General features: G+C 40.5%; 4 protein-coding genes across 6 annotated transcripts in view; 2 read left to right on the forward strand and 2 right to left on the reverse strand.

The window, feature by feature from the left end:
- The window catches only part of LOC143358944 (uncharacterized), a 321,603-nt gene that overhangs the window by 143,714 nt on the left and 162,634 nt on the right, over nucleotides 1–15,255 (forward strand). The window lies entirely within an intron of this gene.
- LOC143358943 (uncharacterized) overlaps nucleotides 1–15,255 on the forward strand; it is a 49,973-nt gene that overhangs the window by 29,523 nt on the left and 5,195 nt on the right. The window contains exon 2 of the mRNA XM_076796490.1: nucleotides 14,812–14,888. Within this exon, the coding sequence (XP_076652605.1) occupies nucleotides 14,812–14,888 (77 nt within the window). The remainder of the gene's footprint in view (nucleotides 1–14,811; nucleotides 14,889–15,255) is intronic.
- LOC143358543 (uncharacterized) lies at nucleotides 4,096–5,926 on the reverse strand. The gene is made up of 3 exons (XM_076795724.1): nucleotides 5,357–5,926; nucleotides 4,727–5,214; nucleotides 4,096–4,221 (listed from the first exon to the last, which is right to left on the reverse strand). The coding sequence occupies exons 1-2, from the start codon at nucleotides 5,792–5,794 to the stop codon at nucleotides 4,729–4,731; spliced, it is 924 nt and encodes a 307-aa protein (XP_076651839.1). The 5' UTR covers nucleotides 5,795–5,926; the 3' UTR covers nucleotides 4,096–4,221; nucleotides 4,727–4,728.
- On the reverse strand, nucleotides 9,550–12,789 carry LOC143358764 (uncharacterized). Of its 2 annotated transcripts, XR_013083004.1 has the most exons (3): nucleotides 12,487–12,789; nucleotides 9,981–11,806; nucleotides 9,550–9,923 (listed from the first exon to the last, which is right to left on the reverse strand). XR_013083004.1 is itself a non-coding variant. In XM_076796187.1 (2 exons), exons 1-2 carry the CDS (start codon nucleotides 12,645–12,647, stop codon nucleotides 10,150–10,152), a joined length of 1,818 nt encoding a protein of 605 aa, XP_076652302.1. In that variant the 5' UTR covers nucleotides 12,648–12,789; the 3' UTR covers nucleotides 9,550–10,149. The 2 variants fall into 2 exon arrangements, 1 of the variants encoding a protein (XP_076652302.1); XM_076796187.1 differs by having other exon boundaries at nucleotides 9,550–11,806.

Raw genomic sequence — 15,255 nt, forward strand, 5'->3', positions numbered from 1 at the left:
AATGATTAATAAGAGGAACAACGAAATGAGGAAAATGGGAGATTGTTCCCCTCGGTGTGCGTTCGAGCGCATCCCTTTTTCGTCGGAGCCTCCGCGATCCGGCATTCAGGTGGATTTACAAATTGAATCGCGCGCGATCTAAACAAACTGAAATCGACCGAATCGTTGCTACAAATCAAATCCATCGCGCACGAGCCGCCCCTGTAAATGAAATTTAACGGTACGGCGAAATTGAATCGGAATTATACCGATCGTAATTCTGCGCACGCGAGACATCATGAAGGTTCGATTAACCACCAACTAGTTTCGGCCCCGAAAACTACAAATCTCTGGCCAACAGTGGCTGCAACGAAGTCATTAACCACTCTGACGAAATTGCTGATGGGAATCAGACTATCATACAAATCGGTCGGCTCTCGCGAAACCGTCGAACAAACATGGCCATGTGGACACGCGGCTTTAACCATTCAATATTCGAGAAAGACGTGAATGATGAATGGACCTGTTCTCGTTAAAAAGCAGCTGATAATGGCTGCTCTATTCTCGCATTCACGAAAAAAGAAAAAATGGAGCTTGAAAGCGGATCCGTGGCAGCAACCGTTAACGCGCTCTCGTTATCGTAAATGTATTAATATCGCAAACGATGCCTAATTTATTCTTAGCAATTTCGACGACTTTGGAAGCGCCGATTGTCCGCGAGAGCCGATAAACGTTAATAAAAATCGAATTGATTGGAGAAATTAAAAGAACAAATGTTACGCTGATTCTGTAATAAAGCAAAATGGTTTGCATGTTCATGATCAGCACACGAAACCCTAAAAAAATTGGTCAAGTGGATACAAAAAACTAAGAAAGAGCTTTTTTAATTTTTTCCGACTAGTACGATTATTCAAAATGCAATAATTAATTTTTTTGTAAAATAATTCGAGTAGATCGAGTCTGCAAATAATTTAATTGGATTGAATTTATAAACGACTGAATCTAGTGATAATTTAAGTAGACTGAATTCAATAGTAACTCAAAATTACGTACTTTCGAAGTTTTGCTAGAAACATGTTTTTCCTGCTTTTTGTTAAATTCGTCGACAAGATCAAATTCGAGAATTCCCAAAGCACAGACCAGCCAGAAAACCGATCTCGCTTCGAGTGGAATCCCGTGAATTGATTCCCGTGCATAAAACCATCGTGTCAGCGGACACCTCGATTTCTGTTCGAGCGCGATACTCGTATCTCGGTGCTGTCCCATCATTTCGTTGTCGGCCATATTGGTGCTGGTGAAAGGCAAATCGAAAAATCGTCACGGCCCTACTGGATCCCATCCCGTGTTTCTATTATACCAGGCGTGGCCTGTCGCATTATTTAACGGGGACAAAAGACTGCTTTGAGCCGGCTCTCGATCTCATATACAGGGTGTCCAAAAAATGTCCTTGAATGGGATGAATCCTGAGGTGATTTTATGTAACTCTTTCCTTTGCGAAAATCTTCTGCGCGGCTTTGTTTCCGAGTTATTAACGAAAAACACGGGCCAATCAGAGCGCGGCAGTAGCCGAACGTAGCGTCGGCATTGGCCGAGCCGAGGACCGTCCGCTGTAGTCGCGTTCTGATTGGTCCGTGTTGTTCGCGAATAACTCGAAAACAAAACCGCGCGGAACATTTTCGAAAAGGAAAAAGTTACTTCAAATCACGTCAGAAATCGTCCCTTTCAATATACGTCCCTGTACAATACTTTTGGGACACCCTGTATGCGTCCATGTGTACGTGTACCGTGGTGCACCGTGGGAAATCTGCTCGTTAAGCGGATAGGTTCGCGTCGATGACAGGAAATAGAGCCACGGAGCTGTCGTAACCTACCGATCTCGATGGACCCTTAAATTATTCGGTTGATTGCCACGGGTACAACGTCCCTCGTGGACCGGAAGCTTGGAAGCGTGTTTGAATTTTCCCGCCGCGGAGATTAAGCGATGGGCGCGCAGAGCTCGAAGAGGTGAGTGGGAACACCCGCTTCAGGACACTGATTAGGCTACGGTTACACTTCTCAAAATTGTCATTACGAAATTGGCTGTAATTTATATTTATATCATTCTTTGTTGCATAGGAATCAGGCAAATAATCATTATAGAGACAGCTTTAATATAAAATATAATTTTTAATGGATGGTTCATGTAATTGCTTTAATACAAAATTCTATAATTTATAAAATGAATGAACGGATCGGGCAAACTATCATTCTTGACTTCAATATTTTCTATAATTCATACCATAAATGAATGAGCCAGGTAAATTATACATAGAATAATCTTTAACACAATTTTACATAATTGTTAATGCGAATGAATGGATCAGGCAAGTGATCATTGTAAAATAGTCTATAATCACAATTTATATAATTGTTACAACTGACCAGACCAGTTCAAAATCGAAATCAACAAAAATTGTTTCAACAAAGTCTCCCAAAATCCCTTACAAAATGAGATCGTTTGAAATACCGAATATTTCGCGGGCTTTTCGTAACTGTCCGCCGCGCCAGGTCGAAGTAAATATCGCCCGAGAATGGTGGAATAAAATCAGCAGAGAAAGGCTGGAATGAAATCGCCACTTTCTTCGGCGTAATAAACTCTTCCCACCCCGTTGAAGGGGCCATCGAAAGAATCGTTAACTCCCGCGATCATCACCGGGACATAACCTCTGAATGCCGTCGGTCCATTGGCCGGTGTCCAAAGGGGGCTCCCCGATCTGGACGTTCGATCTCAATCCATAAAACCGCGTGTCACCGGCCTGGTTCATAACGTGTCACGGCTGTCCAGTTTCGAAAAGCGAGGCGTGGCCGTCGAAATCGCGCGAGATAGCAAAGGAGGACCGCTGTCAGATGGCAAAGACCGAGCACACGGCGATTTATCAATGCCGGGTACGATTGTTGAAGAGTTTCGAATGGGCCGCGCGATCGATGCTCGGTTTTTCACCCAGGATTACGACCGGGTAAGTGGCCGGGCGATGGGAGGGGGCGGCGCCAACGACGCTGCAGCCCCCACCCCGCGTCGTTATCGGTACTCGGCTAGCTGGAAGGTGGATTCGAGGACCTAATCTCCTCGCGTGGTGATGATCGGCCGGCTTAGCTTTTTACACGGTCGTATGAAAGATATATCAGGGTTAAAGCGACGCTGAATCATTGATCGCTTATGCACCGAACGAACGGAGGACCCTATGGGGACACGTTACCGGGCTTTTAAAAATTCAGCTGCGGTCCGGAACTTTAATCGGGTCTCTTTGCAAGCTGATGGGCCATCGGCCGGCCACATTCGTTAATTATTTTATCGGCGATGTCATCAAGACGGGTTTCCACTGGACGAGTTTGTGGCGATTTATTTTGTATTTTTGTATGTAGAGGTTGTGCTTAAACGGTGGGTATATTTGAACGATTTTATGAACTGTGAATAACTAATTGGAAAGCAGAGATGTGACTTAATGCGACAACATTTTCATTTGCGAGATTTATAGGAATTACTTGTGCTTTTGTTTTTTAAGAAATATTACATGGAACAATGGTTCTTGTCATACATATTTCAATGACTACGCGAGGTGCATTTAATTAATCGCAAAGTGAAGACGCAGCTTAATACAACGACTAAGCCGTGTATTCACTTGAGAAGTTTGTAGAAATTTTATCAGCTTTTTCCTGTAATAAATGTGGCCTTCGTGTACTTTATTTTGATTAATTCTCTGTATCCAAAAATTATTAGATTTGCAAAATTATATAATTGTATTATCGTTTAAAAATAAATTATATATCCTGTTGCTGTAATTGATTTTATGTTTCACGCGTCATAAAATTTCATTGGAATCAAGCTAACCGTTCTCGGTCAATTATTAAATGTACACTAAGTACACTAAGTCGGTATTTAATTAAATACTTATAGTCGATACGAAACTCCTGTGAACACGGGCATAATGCGATCACTTGAAAAGAGTTCGATAATTTAGATTGACGTTTAACTAGTTTTCCGGCTAGATCCCGTAACCGTATAATTAAAAATTAAGAGGTGGCAAAATTCATTACTGAGGATTGGTGGTTAATGAGCTAGTGAGGTCGGAATTATGTCATCATATTTTCGTTTTATTTGCTCTTAAAAGCGCACAGGGGCGTACATTGGAATCCGCTTTAGAGTCCTCCATATTGATCGTCATCGTGTCGCTGTAGAGTCATCAAATTCAACGTGTGATACACCTGTGGTACATAGAACGAGGCAGAATTAAACATCGCTGTTACAGCAATGAAGAGTTCACTTCACTTGACGTTCTCGTTTATCATTAATTAACTTGTGGAGCTAAAATTTCCTAAACCGACATACTCTGGATCATGTATATAAAACAGAAACACTTAAATCATAATAAATGAAAGGAACTTCAATTCCGTATGTTGAACGCACCCAAATTATAACAATATCGAACATAACCTCACTTTCGCTAGACTCAGAGCTAAGAAATCAAATGTTCGCTTAAACAGAGTTTTAAGTGACAGTTACAAAACTAAATTTCTCCTAGTAGATAGTACAGGGTATCCCCTGAACTGTTACCAACTTATGAAACAGAAATTCACTAGGCTAGTGAATAACCCTACGTGACTAACCTTAGCATTATAAAAACCCCAAGTGTCTTCCTTACCCCATGAACCACAAACTCCCTAAACATCCCCATCTCGATCAACCATAAAATTTTGAACAAAAACCCACCTCTAAACCTTGACGTCCTTGACAAAATGAATGTCACTCCTCATATGGGGCATGTGTCTCGCTCTCATGGCCATCATGTGCATCGGATCAACAGGTCCCATAGCAGCAGCCCTCATCGCCTGTTGGTTACAGCTGCACTGGGAGACGAGTTCTTGTCCTTCATGAGTGCAATGGGGCACCTTAACAACAGTGGGCTGTGGGACAACCACCATAGGCTTGGAGGGCACCACCATCAGCTTCTCCTTGCAGACAGGTGGCACAGGTACTAGCTTGACGGTTTCAACGATTTGGGTCTTGGGCACCACGATCCTCTCAGGTTGTGGCTTGACATCGACGACTTCAGGGGCAGGTTTGGGTGCAGGTGCGGGTGCTGGGACTTCGATCTTCTTCTCGATAACTTGGACCTTGGACTCTGAGGCACAAGGTTGCTGGGGCTGGATGATCTGCAGGGTCTGCACCGATGGAATTACTTGCTGATGGACCAATTGCTGGGGAAACGCAATATTGTTCAATTAAATTTGACTAAACCTGTTGCACTCGTGCACCACTCTCCCCCCCCCCCCCCCCACCACGCGAAGCAATAATCCCCTAGACCCTCTAAATTGCAAATTTAAGTACACTGCTCTGTACCTGCTGGGGAACCACCTGCTGAGGCATCATGTAGGACTGCTGAGGGACTATGTAAGTCTGAGTTGCCAACTGAGGTGCTGGGAAGACTCCTACAGTTTGCATAGGTTGTGCAGCCTGTTGGATGCTGTAGGTTTGCACCTGCGGCGCCGCAGGAGACTGTTGAACCACGTTCAGGCTCTGCACCTGTCCCTGCACTTGTCCCTGACACCCATCCTGGGACCCCTGTTGTCCATTCTCAGACCCTGGGCGAATCTCCACGAGGAACGATGCTTGCTTCTTCAGCCTCTCCTTGTCGGCACTTGTATCCTCCAGATCAAGGTCTTCGAGCTCCTTCGGTGCTATTGCTGAGGACTCGGAGATCTTCTCCAGCTTGCCTGTTGGCACACATTGTACCACGGCTATTGCGACCACGAGGCACAGGCAACTTTTGAAAAACATCGTTGAGGACGAGGATTTCGAACTGAACTGAAGATTCCGTTGGTCCCGGCCGCTTTTAAACCGAATTTCGGGGTGACGTCACTGCACACGCATGATTATTCGACACGCAACGGTTGCTGACATGGCGGAATTTCGACGTGGTGGGGCACATGATCGAATTAAAACGAATACTTCTAATTGCAATCGAATTGCCAAGTTGTTCGGGGGAAATAATGATTATAAATCATTATAATAATTAAATATATACTATACAGAATTTTTATGAATTCTCGTAACTGAAACTACTTCGTCATTTTTTTCTAGTAATCATTAAAGCTGACACAACATTCTGCAACCAAACGATATTAGAAAATGACAAACATTATAAATAAATAGTATCGTTTTCTATTCGGTTTGATAATCATTGTTAAATTAAACTAGCTAAAACAAATCAATATTGAAAAGCTTTGTGATCGTTCCTGTTAAATTTTCAAATTATTACAAGTTAAACCGAGCTTGCTGATTAAAATCCTGTTATAAAACAGTGTAAAAATTCGGTGCAAAAATGGTAGAGAACAGTATGGTAAATAGATAACATTTTGGTATTTCAAAATCGTGTAGGGAAAAAAGGTGTGTTTGATAAACAATTAAACAGTTGACTGTATAAAACATTTTGGCTCGCATATTTCTCGATTCAAGGCGCTTCCGTTCGCAGTATTTTGCAAATAGCGTTGCGATTTCTGGATTCCGAAGTTATTTGCCGTTTCATCGTGTTTCGACACGCGGGATTTCGCCGGGCCGGGCCGGGCCGGGTCGGGCGCCCGAATTTAGGGCACTTTTGACCGTCCTCGGGCGTAGCACGCTTTTCATTGTCGCGCGTCAGCATTATGAACGGGTGCGTTGTTTTCAAACAGTGATACGTAACGCACAATAACGGCGACGCCGGCCATTTAATAATGCCGCAGAGGTTCGCATTCACGGTTCTTTCGCAACGGCGAAATGTTAATGGAATATTGACTATACGGAGCCGGCGAGCGCTCTAATTTTAATCTCTTGCTCGACGATTTTCTTTCGTAATCGACAGCGGAGCTCAGTTCGCCATTCAACAATCCTGCGTTCGCTGCAAATTTCTAGAATCGCGATTTTTGGCAATTTTTAGGATTTTTAAAGCGATTAACGTTTCGCAGCTATTGGAATACTGTTTAATATTGTATTTTTCAAGTTTTAATTGATTAATTGCGTTGTATTTTTATTATTCGTTTGGAAAATATTATGGCCAATTTCTTAATTGTGGTGCACCATTTTGTATATTAAAAGAATTACAATATTAAATTTTCAACATTAACTCTTACTATTTAGTTAAATTATACATTAAAAATCGACGAATTATCCAATTAACCATTTGGTGGCTATTGCTATGTTATTAAAGAATTGTCATTGAAATGTTATTCAAGAAAATTCGGCTAATATAATAATTAAAGAACGAATTGGTTTTTGGGATTTTTTTCAAGCATGAACAATAAACATATAATTTTAAGACTTTGCAGGTACGTTTAACAATATCAAACGAGTCTCTGAAATTTTTTCCGAGTTAGGACAATGCTTCCGTTCGAAATTATAATGCTTCTTGCAGAGCAGTTTGGAAAGATTGCATGGCAACCATAAAATCAACCACCGCAGTCCTCTGAAAGGGAGGAAAACAAAAAGATTGTTAATCTGCTGGTGTGTGGCAACTTTTTGACCCAGAATAAATGAAAAATGGTAAAACAAAGGGGAGAGAAAATAGGCATTGCTGTAAACGGAAATTTGATTTTTATCAAGAATTGGTTTTTCGCTAACCAAAACTCTACATCTATAAATAACGATTCGAATCTGAAATTTGTATTTCATTCATTGTATTTTCTAACGAAAAACAATCTCATTCGTTCCACTGAAGAATGGGAGAAATTCCTTGACACTGATTCATAAACAAATTAATTGCATTTACATAATTTTTGTTAACATTTTAACAATGAAGCACTTGAATTATAAAAATATAAATTTCTGTGAAAATTGTATATATAATATCAAAAAATATAATATGAAATATATTCTAAATAAAATCTGAATATTATCATTATTTACTGCTTATTATGTACAAGTTAAATTGTGAATGAAACATTAATAATTATACGTAATATAAATCTTAAATAAAATAATGATGTATAAAATGAATTCTAAATAAAATAGGAATAATTACATATAAAATACAATATATATATAAATGTATAAAATAAATGATATGCGAAGGTTTATTCATATTTGGAGACTGAATAAATATCTGACGTTAGTGCAATCTTACTGGAAAAACTGGCCATGCGTCAGATATCTTATAATAACGCTTTCATTAGGTTTTAACTGCAACACATGCGAAATTCCGCTCGGAAAAATCCGATGCAGCTGAAGCAATAACGGTTTGCATGATTTGCATCAAATACATATATTCCGACGCACAGCGGGCAGAATTTCCGTTCGCGCGAAATAAAAAAGAAAGTTACTTAGTTTTTTATTCAAAAAGTTTTCCATTAGCGGTTCCGGCCTGAATCAATTATATGTATATACCGGTAACGTCAAAAAAGAAAAAAGTATGGCAACGCAAGACAGCGCCATGTATTTTCCACGAATTTTTCAGATTCCAATCCGACGAAATACATTCGATGTATTTCGATTCTAAATGTCAGTAATTATTATTTCATTAAATACTGCGTGCTTCCTCTCAAAAAAAAATTTTTTTAAAAAGAAACAAATGAAAATTGTTTAACATTCTCTATGCATTTTAGTTTGCAGATATTTCCAAAAGTTTGTTCGGTGTGTTTCATGAAAAGTTTGATACGGTAGTTACGAATAGTTAACTGTGTTTAATAAAAAAACAACATGATGATATAAAAGATATAAAATAATTTTTGTTAATAAAACGACTTCAAAAAAGAAGCTATGCCCCTTTTTGACTGAAAAAGAACTTAGACTGAAAGTGAATAAAAAAAATTTTAAAGAACACAAAAATGAATAAAACACGAAATCATTTTCTTAATTACTTCAGAAAAGGGAGTTGTGGCGCCGTTTTGGTTGTCCTGTTACGTCACCACTGACAGAAGCTGAGTTAAAAAATAGTAACGAGGGTGATATGGAACTCTTGATAAATAAAGACAAAATCATTCTGATAACACGGACTTGAAGAAAGAAGCTGTTCTTCGTAGATGGTTAACTAAGCATGGCTCTTTAATGGAAACGGCCCGGTACGTGCTTCCTGGCAGCTGTTCTTACGGCGTGGCTCTAATCAAAACCGACGGAGATAAGAAAAGTTCATGGTTTCCGGTGAAAGGAAGAACTCGAGATTGAGACTTAGTTTTACAGACGAGGGTTGGGAGAAAGTAGAACAGTGTTGCTGGATGAAAGAATCCTGCGTGGAATCGCTTAAGGTGAACGGAACCGATCTGAGAATCCAACTTCCGGTTGGTCAGACATTGGAACATTCGCGAATTGAAATCGTTGAACAGTTTGTCTCTCTCCAGATCAAAAGGGCGACTTTTGTTTTAAATTTTTAGATTAACTTTATTCCTCTTCAAAAATTGTAGCAGGAATGTGAGAAAATTATTCTAATGGTGCATAACTCCTTTCTTTGAAGTCATTTTATTAAGAAAATTCTTTCATACTTAATCTTGTTAATTTTTGTGATTTTTGTGTATTTTTGGGAGGACATTTTATTGGGACAATTATTTTACATTCGTTTGCACTAATTTCTATGTTAGTATGTCTTTATTCGAGCTTGTACAATAATTATAGTCTTTCTATAATACAATAACAATATACATTATACAGTAACCACCACCTCGTTCAGAAAAAGAAGACAAAAATTGATTATTTCACGATTATTCCCTTACCCTTAAATTTAAATGTAACAGTGTTGCCAACTGAGCAACGAAAACTCTACTGTTGTAGCAACTCTCAGAAACGAACATAACAGGATTCACGATCACGTGTAACTAACATTTGTCACGCTACTAATATCTGTCTCATCTACTTTTCATATTAATATGTGCACAAACTGTTAAACAAAAATACATTTGTAACCTCAACACTTGGTATCAGAAATAATAGCCATCGTTAGTTCCTCAATAAAAGTCATAGTTGCCAATCTAGTAAAAATAATTCTCTGGATCGATTTTACATATTGCACATATGGTCACTGTTAAAACATAACCTCAACAAGCTATTGAAAAGTAACAGTAGCCAATCTCATAAAAATAATTCCTGTTATAGTCGATAAAAATAAGAGTTACCAACCCCGTAAAAATAATTCCCTAGATTCGTTCCACACGTAGCATAGTCATAAACAATTAAGACATAGTCTCAATGAACTCTACAGGGGTCACAGTCTTAGGAGTCGTCTCATGGTGAAGATCTTCGAAAGAACTCAACTCCAGCTGATCATTCGCCATCACTGGAACTTTTTCTCCATTTGCAACATCCCTCTTCTCCTTAACCTCTCCTGTCCCTGGGAAATCATTACTTCTATGAGCCTGATCGTTTTCATTACTCTTCTTAGCAAGCTGAACTCCTTGCTGATCACGTCCCTGGTCTTTCCGCTGATCCTCCAAAGAGCTACGATTGGCAAACATGGTTCCAATCTGTTGTATCATCTTCAAAATCTCCAGTTCCGATGGCGTGTTTTGGTGTCTAGCTCCAGTTTCTGGAACCTGCATTATGCTGGACATTCGATCATCATCTTCCGGGGGTTGGCTGAACTGATCAGCCATCCTGGCGTCCCTAGACTGATCTTGAGGTTGGGCAAAGCTGCCAACCATCCTAGATTCCCTAGGCTGATCTTTCTGGGATTGAGCGAAACTCTGAAGCATCCTGGCGTCCTGGGTTTCGTCTATTTGAGGTTGCATGAACCTGTCGGCCATCCTAGAGTCCCTAGTCTGATGTTTCTGAGGTTGGCTGGCCCTATTAGTTACCCTAGATTCCCTAGACTGATCCCCTTGAATGATTCTGTCAGCCATCCTAGCATCCTGGATCTGATCCGTTTGGGGATGTCTCAATACAGCGCCCACCATAGTGTCATCAAGATGTTCTTGCGGTTCGGTGGCTCTATCAGCCATCCTAGTGTCCCTAAGCTGACTTACGACGTTGCCAGCTCCGTTAAGTACCTTAAGCTCCCTCAGGGGCTTCACGATCGCCTCGGCTCTACTCAACTGAACTGCCGCTAGCTTCCTACCGGGAACATCTTGCACCCCTCCGTCTGCTCTTCTGAGATAGTCCACCGGAAATGGAGCATTATCTTGCGGCACTCCATTGACCAGTCCTTGCACCCTCCAGCTTCTAGGATAGTCCGACGAATAAACATTAGCCTGCACTCCGTTCACCAGTCTTCTTGGATAGTCCGAGGGATAAAGAGGAACGTTGTCTTCTTCACTGGAGTCGTCGTTCAACTTGTCAGCCCTGTAGACCACAGACATTTTCGTCTTCGGGTCCTCGTACACTGATCCCAGAATCGGATCATAGTCAAGCTTCCCCTGGTTCAGCAGTGTAGGTTCAGATCTGGACAGGCCGTAGAGGTTAGGTCTCCTGTATGGGACTCTGCCGAAGTTCCCAATAATTGAGGAAGAGGGTCGGAACGGTATTATGGGTGAGATTGGAGGGTTCAGACCGCGAAGAGGGGAGGTTGGTGCAGAAGCCAGGTCAGGATTGAGGCCCCCGAGTCCGAAAGAGAAGGGATTCTCGCGTCTGCTGGTGCTCCAGGGCCCGATGACTGGGCCGTGGCCACCTCTGCCTCCAAGGGTTCCACGAAATGGATTAGCGGGACCGAGGGGAAAGGGGCTGCCATACTGCGGGGGTTGTAAAAATGGGGGTTGCAGACGTGGGAATTGCAGAGATGAGGGTTGCAAAGGCGAGGATTGCAAAGGTGACGATAGCAAAGGGTCGGAAGACTCGGCGCTGCTGCTCGACCAGAAAGTGTTTGCTGCATCACGGGGCTCCCTTGGCGGCGAGGACCTGCAACGAAATTCTTATTAGCCTAATTGACCCTTCGATGAATCTTGAGGTACCGATGACGTCCAGTCGACAGTTGTTTCGAACAGTCGTTGAACTCAAGGCTGTGCGTCTAATTCCTAACCTAACATAACCTGATGTGGCCGTACATAACCTAAAATAATCTAAAACCAGACAGTTCTCTGGGAAAAGTTATAGTAATTCTTGTTCATAAGGGGTTAGAGGGTTGCTAAGTCTAATGTCACTTGTCGTAAATGTTTGAGCACTTTGAATTGTTGTAACTTCGTGAAAAAAAATCGTAGGACAGTCTACCTTAGCTCATTTTATAACCCGAAGTGTCTAGTTTCATAACCTTGAATTGTTTTTGTGGAAATAATTTTGTACTGGGCAGTAGGTATTAAAATGTGGGGATAGTGGACTCTCTCCTGAGAATTTGGAAATTGTAAGGATGCGGTGAAGGGAGAATGCTGTTACTCTGACATTTTTGGAGAACTTGCTATCAAAAAAATACCGTAAGTTGAGCAATATATGTGCTTTTAAGTGTGGCAATTGTTTACCAAAAATTGTCCACTAATTTTCTTAGAAGAAATTACTAAAAATCCCACTTTCAACGGATTGTTTGCTAACAATATAAGTATAGTTTCTCAAAATTCAAAAAGATCATGTCACGACTGGTGTCTCACCAATTGGCCAAGGCATCTGGGCGATCTCGGCTGCACGAGGGACAGGAAGCATCCCTGCGACTCCTCGATAGATCCTTCTCGTAGATCCGCGACGACCCGGCAACCAGGATCGCGTTCACCAAACAAACCAGAACGATTCTTCGTGTTATTCCACCGATCATGCTACCGGAATATTAAACGCTGCCCGGTCGCCAGCTGCTTTATAAGCTAACATTGCCAGAAAATGTTTAATAATTTTCAGTGGAATGTTATCATTATACTTCCGTCAGTTTCTCGTTGCATCATTGCTTGATCTTCATTTAACTTATCAAGGTTCGTGATGATTGATTCATTTGTGTCAGTGTTGGGCTCTTCCGCTTACCTTGATCCACTTCGGGGAACTGTGACGGTGATGCAAATGATAATGTTCGACATACTGAATTCACTCTTTCTTGAAATCGGTTAAATAATTTTAATTTAGCCGTGTATCATTTTGTAAATGATGGGATAAAATTTACAAGATTCTTAATCTGAATATTTCTTTCAAATTTTGATAGAAGAGTGATGAAATCATTTTATTGAAAATATTGGCAGGAGAACGTTCAGAAATTTTTAATCAGCACACGCATTTTATTCACACTCTTTTATTCTTTGTTAGCCCGCACAGTTTCCGTTATGGAGCGTACATATTTCTTTATTCATAAAGTTTGTTGTTACATTTTATAAAAAAAATTTGTTCCTTTCACGATTTTTTCATCCAGACTAAATAAATTTGTTGCTTTAAAATCGTGAGGTAGTTAAAATCTGCGTTGGTAGGTGCAATATATGGAAATTTGCAACAATGTTGTACAATTATGGCAGTTATAAATATCTCTAAAAAGAAACTTATGTGCCCGGCACTCGTACGACTTTACTAAAAATTAATTATTTCCTCATTTTAAATATTTTTAAAGAGGATCGTGCGTGTCTGGCACTCGTCGGACTGCCCTAATAAAAGTAGCATTGTTAGGTGCAATTTATGGAAATTTGCACCAATGTTATACGATTATAGCAGTTTTAAATATTTCTAAAAAGAAACTTATTTGCCCGGCACTCGTACGACTTTACTAAAAATTAATTATTTCCTCATTTTAAATATTTTTCAAGAGGATCGTGCGTGTCTGGCACTCGTCGGACTGCCCTAATAAAAGTAGCATTGTTAGATGGAATTTATGGAAATTTGCAACAGTGTTACACAAAATCAGCCGGAAAACAGGGATCATAAGTTTCGGGACACCCCGTGCATGAAATAATCGCTCGCTAGCGACAATTCCCGGTGTTTTCCAGCGGCATGCGTCATGGGCCGTGAAATAACAATAATAAATAACGACAGTGTTGCTCGAAATATCGCGAGCCCCGAGCAGGCTGCTCGTTTCCACGATCGCGGAAAGTTGCCACCCAGTTGCAAGGGACTTTCATTTCTGGTTTCCTCGCGGGCCGTTTGTTTGTTTCGAACCGGCTCCGCACAATTACGCTAATCATCGCCGCTGCCGGGCAATTAGGCGCGCGCACGAACCTTCGCTTCGCACACGTGTAACATGATCCCCGCGGAGAGTATGCGAACTCTTTATCCGGCCCGATTCGCGCGGTAATCCGCCCGGGAACGCGAAACGTGCTTACTTTTCGCAACACGAACATTTTCATTGTTTCAACGCTGCAGAAGACAAGAAAGAAGATTGGAGAAAACGTTTAAAAACCGTGTTTTCGCAACTGTGAATCTGCCGTGGATTTGAAGACCGAAGCATTATCTTTGGAATGAATGTTCACTGTTTGTTGAACGATTTTTTTTTTCATTGTTTTATTCAGCCTCTGGTGCAAAATGTATCTTTGCAAAAACGCAAAGAACTGACTACTCGTTTTTATTTTTTAAAGTGGCTAAAAAAAAATCGTACATCAAGTTTTGACACGTCGTTGGAAAGAGGAGACTGCGAGCTTTAAATCCAGACTGGTCGCGGTCTCGAAAGAAATTTTTCTTTGTTTGTAGAATTTTTTAAAGTTTGTCATATTTTCGGGATAGAGTCTTTCGAAAGTGTCTTCAGTTTTCCACCTGCTGCTGCGTCAGGAAAAAATATTTTAGGAGAAAAATAATAGCGGGCTGTGAAAGTGGAGGGTTCAAGGGTTGAAATGAGCCCAGATTCATTGTTGTACGATTGTTTTTGACGAAGTTGCAACAATTTGAATGTCGAGGATGTTTTGAAGATGAGAAATCACTGTAGAATGAATTTTAGCGTAGAATAATAATAATTTTTGTTGATATCGATCCGGGCTAGAAAAATTGTTGATTAGTTCTGCAACTTTTCTTTGCAGGCAGGATGCGGATGACGATATAATATCGCAGAAATCTCTGCAGTCGGTCAGGCAGACCATAATCTTCCTCAAAAAGCGTACGTAACAACAAATGTTTCTTAATTATACTGTTTAACATTAATCTTGTATTTCGAAAGTCATTTTTCTATATCATCCCGAGTTTTTGAGAAATTTAATTTCGAAACGGCTCGGAAACGCCTGGGTCGAAAATGACCCGGACCGTGTAGCTGTTAAAGGATACACATCAACTTTCTTTTATATTCTTCAAGCAATTTTAGAAAAACATTAATGTGAAGGGAACTGGTAAAAAAACTGCAACAATGTACTTTAAATGATTTCTCTTCTATTAGTCGCATTTCAAAAAGAAAAATCGCATAAATTCTTTCGGTTCTTTCTATTAAAAAATCTGCAATAAAGTTTACACTAACTTAAGTCATTATATTA

Source organism: Halictus rubicundus, chromosome 11, assembly GCF_050948215.1.
Source record: "Halictus rubicundus isolate RS-2024b chromosome 11, iyHalRubi1_principal, whole genome shotgun sequence".
Taxonomy (NCBI): Eukaryota; Metazoa; Arthropoda; class Insecta; order Hymenoptera; family Halictidae; genus Halictus; species Halictus rubicundus.